Source organism: Colossoma macropomum, unplaced genomic scaffold (genome assembly GCF_904425465.1).
Source record: "Colossoma macropomum unplaced genomic scaffold, Colossoma_macropomum, whole genome shotgun sequence".
Classification (NCBI taxonomy): Eukaryota; Metazoa; Chordata; class Actinopteri; order Characiformes; family Serrasalmidae; genus Colossoma; species Colossoma macropomum.
Window position 1 is genome coordinate 11,822,016 of NW_023494807.1, and position 16,759 is coordinate 11,838,774.

Sequence of the window (16,759 nt, forward strand, 5' to 3'; positions counted from 1 at the left end):
CTCATAATGAGAAATATTAAATATATCATCTACGTTTAATGTTTTCACTTGCTAAGACATCATTTTTTTGCATTTTAATGCACAATTGCTGTTCATTTGCTGAAAGTGTGGCACATTTAACATGTAATGTTTTTTTCCAGTATGTTAAACTCAACAAATAAGTAATAAACAGAATTGTGCAGTAAAATGTCATATTTCAGTGTTTTCCCTGTAGAGAATGTGTTAACTTATTTTCAAAATAACAACAAGTAAATTAACCAGAACTGTTCAAACTTTTGCGCATGACTGAGTGACGAGTGCACTTTATCTTATTCATGTGTTTTCTTGATTTGCTTGAATAGTAAAAAGTAAAACCTTATAGATTTTTATGATTGTTGATCAGAATAGAAGAACAGAACTGAGTCGTCACGTTATTAAAGGAGGAGAGTGGATTAAAGGACTAATTCCTGCTCTTCTGCCTCGGCATTAAAGGGTTAATATCTTCCTAATTTGATTGTTTTTTTTTTCAGTTCCGCCACATTTTGAAGTGCAGCCTCGGGATCAGGATGGGATCTATGGCAAATCTGTGATCCTCAACTGCTCGGCTAAAGGAAACCCCATTCCGACTATCGTGTGGAAACACTCGAAAGGTAAACATCCTCTGATAACGATGATAACAGTAACAGTAATAATTCAACTGATTAAACTCAAAGTACATTGAGGGTGACCCTCACTTACAGTACAGCTGAGCATTATACAAATTAAAAAAATAAAAAACAAAAACGAAGGATTGATGAGTAAATTAGTGATAGTGAAAGTGTTGCAAAGAAAAAAAATTATTATTGGAACAATACATAAGAAAAATAACAATTTAGAAAGCTTTAAGACAAATAAAGTTAATAAAAATAAAAATAAAATAAAATAAAGAAATAAAATAAAATAAAAAATGAATAAATTACAAATAGCAGTTTCAACTTTCTGGTGGGCCAAATTAAACATCATATTCTGCCAGATTTGGCCGGTGGGCAGCACTGGTTTAAGTACATACATGTTTTTGGGAAAAAAGTGAAGGAAATTTGAATAATAGATATTTTATTGACTTTTTAATATCCAAAATGATCACTGTGTTTTAAAAACCAGTCAGAAAGTATCCACAGTGAATCTGTACCACTGAGTTCTGTGGACAGACACTTGGTCTTGATCTGCAGACAGACGTGCTTGTAACTATCTGGGATTAAGTTGCTGAGCTTATGTAGCACTACAGTTTAACTTGTTGTGGTCAGTCCCACATCGCTCGCTAATCCTAATCTCCAGCATTACACACCACATACTAAACAGCCCGTCTAGCAGTCCTGAAATCCAATCAATAAATAATCAAATAAAAACACAAAGCACATACAAATACACGTCTGTCAGGAGTGGCTGCCGTCAGGCCATTGGCTGACCAGATGTTGTGACCTCAGAAACACGTGTTACCGTCTTGTTTGTTGAGAAAGCTGCTTGTTCCAGTGTTTTAACAACAGCACTAATAATCCACTGGATTCATTCATCTGTAGCGGCATTCTCCGGGGAAATCTGTGTCCGGTCATGTTTCACATATTTATTGAATTTGTTTTTCTTCTCACATGTTCTTTGTCTGCTCTTTAACTTCTGGTTAATTGTTCAGTCATTAATCATAAAAGTCAGTAAATTATACAGAAACCACTATACACTGTTCAGTATGAACATTCTGGTTCTGATATGACTATTCACTGACCATTATGCATTAATTAACATCTAGCATGAATTATTTAGTAACTGCTAATAATTATTCTTTAAATCCTACTACTATAAATGATTCAATAACTCCATTAAATTAGTCAAGATATGCTACAAAGTGTTCTGTAACCACTATGAATTATTCATTATATATTATGCATTATTCACTAATGACTATGAATTATTCAGGATCTGCTATGAATGGTTCAGTAACTACTATGAGTTATTCTGTATCTACTAGGAATTATTCAGTAACTATTATGAATTATTCAGTATCTACTATAAATTATTCAGTATCTACTAGGAATTATTCAGTATCTACTATGAATTATTCAGTATCTACTGTGAATAATTTAATGTCTACTATTAATTATTCAGCATCTACTATTAATTATTCAGTATCTACTATTAATTATTCAGTATGTGCCATGAATTATTCATTAAACTACTATGAATATTCAGTATGTGCTATGAATCTAATACGTTCTGTAGTTCTGAGAGAGCAGAACTGAACAATGCGGGTCTTTAGGGTTTAAGTTCTTCTGTTCTCTAGGCTGATTCCTCCTGTGTTTGCTGTGTTTTCTCAGGTGCAGGAGTTCCTCAGTTTCAGCCCATCGCCCTGAACTCGGGCTCACGCGTCCAGCTGCTGGAGAAAGGTTCTCTGCTGATCAAACACGTGCTGGAGGAGGACAGCGGCTACTACCTGTGCAAGGTCAGCAACGACGTGGGCGCCGACATCAGCAAGAGCATGTACCTGACCGTCAAAAGTAAGGACCCTCGTCCAGCTGTGTGTGTGTGCACGTCTGTTTTGTGTGTATGAATGACTTTATGTTATTGCAGAGTAAATTACTGATTTCAGCTGTTAATCCACCCAAAAAAGGTCCACAAAATTAAGACACGGTGGTGAAAAAAGGAAGCGAAATGAAAGATGACGACTGATTTAGGACCTGACGGGTCACGTCATGGATTTACATGAAGAAATTCAGGAAAACAAATACAATTTAATTCATGCAACCATGTAGAACCACATAACAGCTGAGTTCCAGAGAGTTTTTAGTTTTTTAGTAAAAGTGAATTTATCAAGTTTTATTTTTTAGCTTAGATTATAAATCATATTTAATTTAATTATTGAGTTTAACTGCTTTCAGAAAGACTGAACTGCGCTGATTTATTAACTGGGTATAAAAACTAAGAATAATAATGTTTCATTTTACATTAGGAACTTTTATGGTATACCTACGGTGGCCAACAAGTCCAAATGCAGTGCAAAATAAAAAATGAGCAGCAAACACAGAAAACTAAATGACAATGTATGCACTGCATTTAATAATAATAATAATAATAATAATGATAATAATAAATAATAATAGCCATCAGATAGCTAACCAGCCAGTCAAGCTAACTACCTACAATTTCAACTCAGTTCAGTCATTCTGTAAGACGTTAAACGCAAAATATAAGATAGGATTTAAAATTAAATGTGGCAAATTGTAAAATTCGTAACTAAAAATTTGGGGTATTTGGAGAACAGTTGTGGAATTATGCATGGCTGGATTGGTTAACCCTGTGGGGTCCACAGAGTCTGTTTCTATATCTTTTTCTGTATTTTTGCGATCATTAGTTACTGAACCAGCCTGTACTGTGGTGAGTTTCATCTGTAGCTGGCAAACTACACTAATGCTATCGTTAGCGTCGCCAAGCAGGGTTCAGCTCAAAGCTCCACAGAAGATTAATAATGTAGATCTTTCTATCACTTCAACACCAGTCATTCGAATTTGTGCTTAGATACGAGTCTTTATCCTCTGAATGAGTGTTTTTAATCATCGGTTTGTTAGAACCAAACCCGCACTGCGGTGGGAGGCACCGTACACTCATGTAAGCTTAAAGTGCTGCAGAACAGGTCAGATTTCAGCTTTCTGTCCTTTCACTGCCAATCAGTCGGCTTTACTCTCGTAACTATAGCTTTTGTCATCTATACCTGTGACAGCAAAGCAGTTAATTGAATTGAACCTGCATTGGGGTGATTGGATCTCTTTAGCTAAGTCGGCTAACATTAGCTTTACTAGGAGGCTCCAGCTTCAGACACCAGAGATCAGGTTCAATTTCAGCCTTCTGTTCCTCTAACATCAACCACTCAACTTCACTTCCTCATATTTGTGTCATTATCATCTAAACTTGTGTCAGTAAAGCTTTTGTTAGGCAGAATCAAACCTGTTCTTTAGTTAGCAGAGCTGGCGCCATGCTAGCTAAGCTAATGCTAACCAGCGCCATTGAACATTTAAAAATTAGTGTTAGATTGAATTGATCTTTATCGAGTAGTGGATAGCTACGTCGTTATGTCATCCCACCAAACGGTTCTGTGGCCTCGAGTACGGTTAGCTAACCGTGCCAAAAAAATGCACTGAGCCCGGTTTTAAATGTTCCGCGTCCAACCATGTCCGCATGGAAAAGCCACTGGAACAGTTACTCTCCGCCCTGGTCCTGCAGTGAAAAAGAAGCCAATATTTCATGGTTGTGAACACATTTGTCAGCTACGTAGCCCCGCCCCCTCCCCATACACATTGCCATGGTGCCTCCAATGACTTCAATTCACCCCCCCCACCCCAGCCCCCCCAGCCCCAACTTTACAGACCACCCCGCACTGCCCCCAGTGTCCTCTTCTTTGAAACCCAAACTGTGGTCACCCTAGTCTGGGTGAGTTGGCATGTATTTGCAGCCTAATGTGAAAACATCACTAAAGTGTGAGTTTGTGCTGGTGCAGCGCTGTTTGGCTGAGTTTGTTTTAGCTTGTTGAGGTGGACACAGGCCTGGGCAGCGTTTGTGCAACAGAGTCGCTGTGTTTTCGGGCCTGAGGGCAGCTTTCTGCCCAGTTGAGTGTTCTGTGTATGCTATTGTGCATCTTGGTGAACTGTGTATTCATTGAGGAACCATTCTTCCCCTACATTACCCCCATTACTACCAGCTGGTTTTGTCTCTGCGCTTTAAACGCTGCATTTACAGTGTTTAGCACTTCAGCTACTTCAGACTGAAGGTTTTTCCATAATAAAAGTCCTGTTATGTGAAGCTGTATTGAACATGACGATAATGATCGTCTGCGACTGCAGAAAACTTCACACACAATATTAGAATTGAAAGCTTTCATTAACTACATTAAATTTTTAGTGCTTCTAATTTTGTTTGTTCTTTTTCTCAGGCTGAAATGTTTTGAGTTAAGTAGCATTGCTATGTACACAACTTTAGGCAATTAAGCACATTCTATAACATTAGATACAAATAAACACAAGAGAAAGAACAAAGTTTGGTGCCAGATTTTTTCTTAATAATTTCTTTCTCAAATAAACAGACACTGACCTATATATATATATATATATATATATATATATATATGTAGCCTCTCTTCATCCCTTAAAATTAAACAGGTGTGCTTTAAGATATATGTAAATGAGCCCTGCTCTGATTGGCTGTCCTGTTTTGCACCTTATCCAATACTCCTTATAACGTCAGTGTGAGTGGGCGGGGCAAACCACTGTAGGTAGATGCTACATGAATAGGTAGATATATGCCAATGTGTTGGCTTTTGTGACATCAAAATTTAAGGAAAATGGTCCAAAATTATATATATATATATTTCTCCATCATTCCTCCTTCATTTTGTCTCCTCCCTCTATCTCCTCCTCTCTCCTTCTCTCTCTCTCTCTCTCTCTCTCTTTCTCTCACACACACTCTGTCTCTCTCTCGTGTTTGTCTCTCTTTCTCTCTCTCTCTCTCGTGGCTGGTTGGACGTGGTCTGCAGTATCAGAGGGGAATGTGTTCAGCCTGTGACTAATTGTGCATGGAAAAGGGAGAAGTGGGAGTCGCAGTGAGGGGGGGGGCAGTTGTAGATGATAGTATGTGAGAGTGTAGGATGGGGAGATGTGGCGTGTAGATGGCCCACTGAGGCATGGCGGTGTGGCCTAGTTTCCCAGGATGCCCCTGTGCGAGGGATGAAATGGATTCCACACATACAGGTTCCTCTGCAGCAGGAGAGACAGCAGAGTAAAGAACAGCAGCCGTTTATTACATCAACATGGCAACTGCCTCAAGTAAATAAACTGAAAGACAGTGTTAATGTGAGATTTTACTCATGTGGAGATCATCAAGTAAATTCTGATGCATCAATTTTTCATTGTAATTCAGCGAATTATCATATTTGATTTGAATGCTGTGGAAAATGCTGTGAAATGAATTTATTTAATTAATTATTTATTTACTTATCATTGCTATCATAACACATTTGCATATACCTACCTGTTCATATAGTATATATGTACGCCAGTTTGGCCCCGCCCCCACACATTGATGTATAAAGGAGTGTTGAATGAGTAAATAAATAAGTAATTTAGTGTAAATGACTGAACACTAGTGAAGGTGATTCTGCTGTTACTGAAACAAACTGTCTGATATTGAAACAGGACTAAATTTAATCTAAAACTAGCCTTTAATCTCAGAGCAGACACCTTACGACAGGACACTGTTTACTGACATCACAACCAGCACTGAGAGAGAAACTTCCCTTAACTCCGTCTCCTGGTAGGTGAAGCGTGTTGGACCATTGAATAAAATTTATTTTGTTTTTAAAATATGCTTCGTTTTATTCTTACATCAAGCAGTTGAGCTTGAGTTTTTGTCAATGAGTGTGTTTACATGTACTTAATAATCTGATAACTGCAGAAAATCAGATTTTGTCAGTAATCCGATCAACACGTTTACATGCACTTGGGTAATCAGATAATGGGGAAACTCCAGGTCTACATGAGTCAGACAGTAATCAGATTTCTGATTTACAACCAGCCAATAAACTCCCAGAAGAAGACGTGACATAAACATAACATAAAACTCAAACTTCATGCTGCAGCTTTTTTTTAAACATCACACCACTTTAACTGAAAATATGAACATACGTCATCTAGAAGATGAAGAACATTTAAATCCTTCATTTTGTCAAGCATGTATTTGGTTTCATCGTCGCTCCAAAAGTGTTTTGCTGCGTCTTGCAGCGACGCTGCTCACTTGTTTCTGGTACCACCGTCTGTTTTCACACATGCTCACACTAAGAAATCCGAAAGAAATCAGAGTGAGAGTTTACAGCACTGAGAAATCTGATTACTGAGCTAAAATCCAGTCTCTTTTTCAGATTTTTTAATTAGACTTCTAGACCTTACTCCGATCTAAGAAATCAGAGTATGCTGTTTACATGACCGTTTGAATAATCAGATAACTGCAGACCGATTATGATCGGATTATTGAGTGCATGTAAACGCAGTGAATTTTGAAACAATGTGTTTGAAGAGGAAGACGGTACAGATTGCTACTCTAATGTATCTTATTTTAACAGTAAATTACTAATTTTAAGATTTTCTGACAAATTTAGGCATAGAAGACAAATTCATGATCAATTTAAGAATGGAGCATAAATTCAAAGATAGAAATGAGTAAATAACTTATAAATCAAGATCATTAATCTCATATTTCCAGATTTTAAATCTTGTCAAGCACAGAACAGTTTGCAGTGTAGGACGTCAGGGGAAAAATATAAAATGCAAGAAAATGTAACATATGGGCCCTTTAATAAAATTTCAACATGCATTTATTATTGCTTCTACAGGACCTTTATCTTGTACATAAGGCCCAGAATCATATTTAAATCAGACATATTTCCACAGGCATGACTAGTTTAGAATAGTCAACATCCTCGTTAGGAAAACCGTCAGAATTGATGTTAATATAGATTTTATTTCGATTTTATTTTTGAGTCATTTCTGTTAGCGCATGCAGCCTCTGTGCTGTGTATGATGTAAAGAGCCACTTGTCTTAATTAAAAGCTCGTTCATTGCTAAGTCATCACATTCTGCACTGCCGTCATTCATCACGGGATGGCATTTCATGCTTTTTAACCCCTAAACTGCTGTAAACGGCGATCATGTGCTTGACTGAGCAGACCGTGAAGACCAGTAGAGACCAGTGGAGACATACAGACGAGTGAAGCCATTCAGAGATGAGTGTGTGGTGTCTGTCTGATTCTCTCTCACTGTACCTCTGTGAGCCTGAGGCAGAGGCTGTTTGCATGTTTTCTTTACTCTTATGAGTTCCTCATGTACAAAAAAAAACATGGAGCATAAATCTCCCTTCATCAACTGACTACAGAGCGTAAAAATAAAAACACTTGTTTCACTGTTTTGTTCATTGTGTTCAGCCTTATGAGTCTGCAGTTATTGTTGTAGCTATATAAGGAGTTACATTGACTGTACTGACAGGTTCTGATATGAATTAGGTTAATTAAAGGGCCCACGTTATGGAAAAATTCATTTTCCTCCCCTTTTTGATGTCTTTGATGTACGAGGAATAACCTGAAAACATACAGTTCAGTCTTTAGTCCATACAGTCCATATAAGGAAACTTAACTGCAAAAAAAGTCTGTTTTGAGTTTGTTGTTTTTGTGATGTCATACAAACCAACATTTAAATATTTGCAATGTATCAATATTTACATAGTTCCTATTCAGCCTACAGTAGTTTAGCTCCACCATTCAGCCTACAGCAGTTTAGCTCCACCCATTCAGCCTACAGCAGTTTAGCCCCACCCATTCAGCCTACAGCAGTTTAGCCCCACCCATTCAGCCTACATTAGTTTAGCTCCACCCATTCAGCCTACAGCAGTTTAGCCCCACCCATTCAGTCTACAGCAGTTTAGCCACCCTACACACTAAAGCTATATATAGTGTGAGAACTAATTTACATGTATCAGTATATCAGGTGAAGTAATTGAAACAGATGTTTGAAAATTGTCATGTGAGAATTAATCACAATTGTGGTAAATAAACCATAAAACCACACAAACATGTTAAGTGGGCACAAGAAAAATGCAGAGATCACATCGCATACAATATGGTCCCTTTAAAATAAATTTACAACATGCTTTTATTATTGCGTCTATTATTACATTTTCTATGACGTATTTTTGCACATAACAGTCAGACTGATCTTTAAAGAGGCCGTGTTTGTGCAGACGTGCCCTGCCTGGTTACGAATAGTTGGAAAACCAGCAGCAGGATCTTCTGTTAGATGTGTGGTTCCAGCTGCTATCAGCGCTCCTCTATTTTACAGCCCTGTAATATTAGCAGATATTAAAAATATACATCAACTAAGCTGTTATGGGAATAGCGTTTAGCCCTCTGTCCGGGAGCCGTTCCTGCTGACAGGCAGAGTTAAAATGAGCTTATAAGCAGTCTTCTGTTTTTAGCTAGCCGCTAGCTGCTGACTTTATTACGCTGGCTGTCAGTGAGCTGAAGATCCGCCGTATCTTTGATCTTCCTCCTCTTTCCTTCACTGCTCTCAGCCCGTTTAATGACTGAAATGTGTCGCTTCTACACTGGTCTGAGTGGATCAGACACAGCAGTGCTGCTGGAGTTTTTAAACACCTCAGTGTCACTGCTGGACTGAGAACCAAAAATATCCAGCCAACAGCGTCCTGTGGGCAGTGTCCTGTGACCACTGATGAAGGACTAGAAGATGACCAACACAAACTGTGCAACAGCAGATGAGCTGTCGTCTCTGACTTTACATCTACAAGGTGGATCAACAAGGTAGGAGTGTCTAATAGAGTGGACAGTGAGTGGACACAGTGTTTAAAAACTCCAGCAGCACTGCTGTGTCTGATCCACTCGTACCAGCACAACACACACTAACACACCACCACCACGTCAGTGTTACTGCAGTGCTGAGAATGATCCACCACCCAAATAGTACCTGCTCTGTGAGGATCCATGGGGGTCCTGACCACTGAAGAACAGGGTAAACAATATGCAGAGAAACAGATGGACTACAGTCTGTAACTGTAGAACAACAGAGCGGAACTATATGGTCAGTGGAGCTGATAAAATGGACAGTGAGTGTAGAAGCAAGGATATGGTTTTAAATTAGGGTGAAAATACTCCAGGCCTGTATGCGCGTGTATATAAACGAGCTGTAGATGCTGAGAGACAGAGCTCACAGTTAAAGTGTAATAACATTTAGAGAAGGTTTTTTTTCTTCCTTCTTTTTTTTAATATGCCTCACTTAAAATTTATACTAGTCATGCAAAATAAATCAGCGTTCTCTGGAGTGTCAGTGCAGCGCGGGGCTCAGAGTGAATAAGAAATGAGACTTAAATGTTCACAGGCCTCAGCCTGACACACTCCATCATGTCAGCACACACTCCAGACCCCACCTCTCTCCCCCCAACTCCCCTCACCCTCCTGTCCCAGCACAGCCAGGCTGCTGCTCTTAACCTGAAAGGCCCGTCTCTATATGCAGAACTGATACACTAAACAGAAAACAAGTTTAACAGACAATCACACAGTGAGTCACTCTTCACTTCTATTCCAGCTTCCATTCTTTTTAGGAGACTCACTTTCAGTTTCTCAAAGAATCTGCAGACACATCTCCAAGGCTCAGTCTCTGACTGCTTAATGTTGGAGTATCCTTTAGAGTTAATGATCAGAGAAGTGCTCACCTGCAGGGAAAGGTAGGACAATGTCAACTATTACAGGAGAAGAAATATTTACTCCTAGCTTTTATATAAGTTAATGAAATAAGGCGTTTTTCCAGCATATTTTGGGGCCCTGCTGTTGGTCCATTCATTTCCAATGGGAAATTTTAAAACAATGTAAAGGACAGTTTGTGTTTTTTAATCATGTACAAAATAAAAAATAACAAAAATGGAGTCACAGTTTTGTTCCAACATCAACGATATACATCGCTGTTGTCAGAAGAAAGCCTTGTATTCTTCATGAAATTTACATACAATGTAAAGAGCAACAGGCACTTTCAAATTATGTCAAAAACTGAAAAATGACAACAAAGGAGATATGTTGTCTTCCGACAACAACGATTATGTGTATTAGTGTGTATAAGTGTGTATATGTGTGTGAGTGTGTGTGTGTGTGTGTGTGTGTGTGTGTGTGTGTGTGTGTGTTGGTGTGGGATGTGAGGGGCTCTTCACATCTGATCCATATAAATAATCAAAGAGAGATCATCAATTAATCATAGCTGTGTCTGATGGAGAGAGAGAGAGGGAGGGAGGGAGAGAGAGAGAGAGAGAGAGAGAGAGAGAGACAGAGAGACAGAGAGAGAGAGATCACTCTCCTTCTGCTCCAGGCTAACAAGCTCTCCGACAGGAAGAATATAAGCCAGAGCCTGGCGTTCCCGTTTCTCCCTGCAGGGCTACTACAGCGCAGGCCTGGACGATGTGACCACAAATCTTATGATGAATCTTTTTCCTTATCATTTATTATTTTTATTATTATTTTATTTATTTTTATTATTTTATTATTATCAAGTAACACTTTCAAAGCCTCTCACTCTCTTCAGAGCATCAGTGATCAAAAAATACAGGTACAGCCTGTCAGAGTAAAGTTGGTGGGCAAGTGGGCGAGGCTTAGGCTTCTGGGTGCAGCCTGTCATATTAAAGTTTGTGGGGGAGTGGGTGGGGCTTAGGCATCTGAGTGCAGCCTGTCATATTGAAGTTGGTGGGGAAGTAGGTGGGGCTTAGGTATCTGGGTGCAGCCTGTCAGAGTAAAGTTGGTGGGGAAGTGGGTGGGGCTTAGGTATCTGGGTGCAGCCTGTCATAGTAAAGTTGGTGGGGAAGTGGGCGGGGCTTAGACGTCTGGGTTCAGCCTATCAAAGTACACCGGATAGAGAAGGGGGAATGCTTAGGCATCTGGGTGCTTCTTATCAGAATAAAGGGTTGGGGCTTGCACTACGGACACACCCACTCTCAAATGACTAGGCTTTTTTGAGGAGGTTTAGTTTGTTAGAGAACTTTTATTTATCTGAGACAAACCAATCAGTGTAGAATATTAAATATAAAAATATTAAAAATATAAAATATACTACACTTTTAAAACTGTAGGTGCTATGAAGAGTTATTTGGAACAATGCAACACACAGAGAACCAAAGAACACCACAGGTTTATCTGAATACTGTTCAACTCTGTTTTTAACTATTTTTCACTGTAAAGATATTTTACATTTACTTAAGTTGTTAAACATGGTTCTTAATGCTAATTATATAATAGTAATTACTAAATAGATCTAATAAATAAACAAAAATAAGTTTTCTTAAGCATCTAATAAATGCAATCCAATAAGTAAACGCCATCTAGGCAAGCTGAATGATGTTTTATTTATTTATTTTATTTGTATAAATATCAGGAGTAATGGGTGAGCTGGGTTAGATAGAGTGTGTATCTGTATCGGGACTCGACTGATACAAAAGAATCAGGTATCAGAAGGGAAGAAGTGGTATCAGTCCAACCATACATCCAAGCCAGAACCATTGAGTAACATTTGTAAAGAGTGTTCAAGTTTAAGTGTTTGCTGCTCAAACCTGAAACACTGAAACAGAACAGTATTGAATTTTGCTGTTACACCAATATCTTCACTACTTATAGTGACGCTGCTGATCTCTCTGGACGTAGATGTCAGTAAAATGATCCAGCGTTCAGTAACAGACTAAGAGGAGCTCTAATGGTTTTGGTTTGATGTCTGAAATACGTTGTATGTCTTGAAGTAGCCAGCACGTCTCTCAGCAGCGTGACCCAGATCACTCAGCTCGCATTTGGCTCTTTTGACGCATCCTTTGTGTCACTCACGAGACGGTGCTTAAAACAGGCCCGAGCGCTCCAACCCCCGTTGTCTCCGACTCCATAGGCATGGCCAGGCTAGCCCACCCGCAGACACGTGCCAGCATCTGCTTCAAACAGCACTCGTTTACTTTTGTTGTTATTTGTATGATGTAACCTGTGAGGTGTAAGATCTGATCCTTATCAACTTTTTTTTATTTTCCTTTTTGCTTTTGCTTTTGTCTAAATCTCAGATTTTCAGATTTCCAATAAAAACTACACAGAGTCAGAGACAGAGTTACTGACCATAAAACCCTTTTCAAAATAAAAGTCAATGTGCTAATTTTTGGGTGCTGATATTTTAACAGCCTAACAAAACAGATGCTAAACAAAATCAACCAGCATCTGTACATATGATACAGAAATTTCTCCCGAATGCATGAATGCAGCGTTTAGTTTGATGCATTGTGAGGTTTATTCTAGGAGGAGAATGTATAGAGTGAACATGCTGTTAAATTTGCAGGTGTCCGGCATCACAGAACACTTTAAAGCAAGCTGCACACTCAAACTACAAAATAAACTCAGAGCAAATTAATTCACTGAGACTATTATTGAGTTCAGACATCAGTGTCTGTATCAGCTGACTGAGCAAAAATGACTGACAGCCCTGATTAAATTCAAACACACATGAAGTTTAAATGTTCACTACATTTAGCCTGTCGCTAACGTAACATTGAAAACCCCTCACAGGCATTTGCAGGATCTAGTATTATTGTAGTGGTGATCGAATGAACAAAAGATACTTATAAAGCAGATTTTGAGAGGTTTCTGCATCAGATGTTGCCATGTAATAACATACACGGCCAGCGTATGCACATAGTTATAATAATAATAGGGATAGTAGTAATGGATATATAAGTTGTGTCCTTCCCTGATAAAAAACACCTTAATCAGCTCACCCCTTTATTCCAAATGTACATAAAGAGGGTGAGACTGTATTAAAGCTCTCAGTAAACCAAATGGAAAAGTTAAATGAAACAACTGGAATATTTTATGCTTTATTTTTATTGTTTATACATCATATTTTTTCATACAGCTGATTTAGTCTGTTAAGACACATTTAGGAAAGAGACTCTGTTGAGAAATGTAATGTCCAGTTTAAGTTGAATTCAACTGAACTAAATCAGGTTGGATAAGGACTGAATCAAATCATATCAGAGCTGGACCGAATCATATGAGATCAGGCCTGAATCGAATTGTGTCTGAGCAAAACTGAATCATATCAGATCAGTCCTGAATAGAATCATATCTGAGCTAAATTGAATCATATCAGATCAGATCTGAATCGAATCATATTTGATTTGAACTGAATCATATCAGATCAGACCTGAATCAAATTAAATCAGACCTAAACTGAATCAGATCAGATCTAAATTAAACTGTGTTTGATCTAAACTGAATCATATCAGATCAGACTTCAGTTGAACCATATTTGATTTGAACTGAATCATATCAGATCAGTCCTGAATTGGTGTGTATCAGAGCTGAACTGAATTGCATCATGAAAGACTGAATCAAATCATATCTGAGCTAAACAGAATCACATGAAATCAGACTTCAGTCAGATTGTATTAGAGCTGAGCTGAATCGTACTGGAGCACATCTGAATCAAATTGTATCAGAGCAGAACTGAACTGTATCACATTAGACTTTAATTCTATCATACTGGAGCTGAACTAAATCTTATTGTATCAGGCATGAATCAGATTGTATCAAGCTAAACTAAACTGGATTTGATGAGACATGAACTGAAGTTTATTGAATGGTTAATTGTTTAACTGTATTGTTTTTGTATCCAGGTGCTTATTGTGTCAAATTACATCAGATCTCTCAGCAGCTCATGTGATCCTGTGACTTTCGAGCAATGAAATACTATATTGTTCTTCAAAATAAGACACAGTGTAACCAGATCTCTCTCTCTCTCTCTCTCCTCTCTCTCTCTCTCTCTCTCTCAGTTCCTGCCATGATCACATCGTACCCTAACACCACTCGCGCTGAACAGGGCCACATGACGGAGATGAGCTGTACGGCTCACGGTGAGAAGCCCATCAAGGTGCGCTGGGAGAAGGAGTCCCACATCATCAACCCCGACATGAGCCGCTACGTCGTCAACGTCAAGGAGGTGTCCAATGAGGTCATTTCCACTCTACAGGTAAGCGAGCTCATCCTGCATACCTTAATGCCCTTAATACCCCCCAGCCAGTTAACATCAGCAGCCTCTGATCAACCTATATTTAACCCAAAAACAAAAATGTACTGTAATTCTTTATTAATTATTTCTGACTCGTATCTCCCTGAAACAAATGGAGAAATCGTGCAGAGAGAGCAGATTCTAAGCTTTCAGTCCACAGAAGGGGAGATACTTATGATCCGATGTGAATTTGATGAAAAGTGATCATCGTGTGTGCCGTCTTGTTTTGCAGAAAGAAAAAACCTCTACGTTTCTGTCACTACTTGACAAAGAAAATGTTTAAAAAATCCACACTGCAGATTCAACCCTGTCAACACAGAATGGACATTAAATGTTATACAGCAGTTAGTTCCGGCCACACAAGCTGATTGGTTGAGAAGCGTTCTAACTGTGCTGTTATTTCGCCATAACATCACGTTTTTTTCACAAACACTGTATCACTACACTGAGACACTGTTGCTAAGGAACGACTTTGACAGGTGTAGGAGACGCTCAAGCCATTTGAACGTTTTTACTTGCCACAAACAGAAAATGGACACTTTTAAGGTCACATTTTACCGACAGCCGATTTGGCCAGACTCTGAAGATGAGACTACACTAAATTCCCAAACTGTCATCACCACTGAGCAGCTTTTCAGTCGGCAGCTGAGACAGAAGAACAGCTGAACAACCTGGAATCAGCCAGAAATGAACCCAATACCATTCGCCAAACTAAATGGGCTGTAAGATGCTTTACAGACTGGCTGGAACAAAACAACATTAATATTGATCTGGCAAAAAATGACAAAACTGAGCTAAACCTGATATTGGGTCAGTTTTATGTCTCAGTCCGTACTTCAAAAGGTGAGGCTTACAGCAGACTGTGCAGCGAGTGAGCGGAGTTTGTTACTCTGACGGAGCAACAAGCTGTTTGTTAAGGAACTATAATTTGGCGGAAGGAACTGCAAACATTAAAACATATTAAACGCCGCGTTCACAGTTTATTTATTTCTTACTTTATTTATTTAACTGTTGTATAAAAGCAATAGAACACTTGAGGAGTGTGTTATCGCCAATAACATCATGGCTGTGATGATCTACGGTGACCAAATCACAGCCATGATGTTATTACGATGTTATAACACACTACCTCTCGTGTTCTATTGCTTAATTAATGTATTTCATTTTGTCTCAGGAATCAGATAATGTATTCATATCTATTTTGTTTCGTGGGTAATATTTGTATTTATCAATTGAGCATCCGTATCACCAAGTCACAATAATGTTTATAAGCAGTTCTTATATACATTTGGGTCAAGGCAAGCAGAAAATGAGGCATAACCCCTTAAAATCCCAGCTTATTAACCCCTTAAAATAAGGCTTATTGTTCAGTAACTACAGGGACTTCAGTGCAAACTGAAGCTATTGGCTGAGCTATTCTGAGGCTATTAGAAGAGTGTATTAAAATTTTGGGCCCGCTGGCGAACGCTGGCCATGTAAGGGGTTAAATACCTTGTGATTTTGTTGTGTTGTTGAGCTTAGAATGCAGAAAACAGCACTGTTTACATTCAGTGTCGCTCTCAGTCATCAGTGCATCACACAAAGTCGCTGGCTGCTCAGAAGGAAAACATATTTGTGCCTAAAATCTGAGGAATGTGGCTGTGTTGTGGATTGAGTCTGTACTGTGAGCATGTTTCAGTCAGACGAGCCAAACCCATCATACCTCAACATGAGGCCAAGAGAAACATCTTTATCTGTCTGTACACACAGATCCTGCACACAGTCAGAGAGGATTCCGGCTTTTTCTCCTGCATTGCCATCAACTCCTACGGTGAAGATAAAGGAATCATTCAGCTGATTGTACAAGGTGAGGTTTCAGTTCACACCTGTACCTACAGATCAGACAGACTAGGTGTTCAGCTACACACACACAGCCTGTGTAATCTCCATAGAAAAGCACTATAGCAGCTGCACATGAGCCTAAGGTCACCATGTCCAGTGCCCAGCGTGGGCTAGAGGGGTATAAAGCTCCATCCAGTACCTTTGGGATGAGTTGTAGTGATCCAGAACTGACCATCCAACATCAGTACCTGACCTCACTAATTATCAATCATATCCTCACAGCAATGTTCAACATCTAGAGTAAAACCTTC

General features: G+C 38.9%; 1 protein-coding gene across 1 annotated transcript in view; it reads left to right on the plus strand.

The window, feature by feature from the left end:
* Positions 1–16,759, plus strand: part of dscamb (Down syndrome cell adhesion molecule b) — a 182,564-nt gene that overhangs the window by 132,401 nt on the left and 33,404 nt on the right. The window contains exons 10-13 of the mRNA XM_036555898.1: positions 510–629; positions 2,325–2,504; positions 14,392–14,588; positions 16,377–16,473. Coding sequence (XP_036411791.1) covers positions 510–629; positions 2,325–2,504; positions 14,392–14,588; positions 16,377–16,473 — 594 coding nt within the window. The remainder of the gene's footprint in view (positions 1–509; positions 630–2,324; positions 2,505–14,391; positions 14,589–16,376; positions 16,474–16,759) is intronic.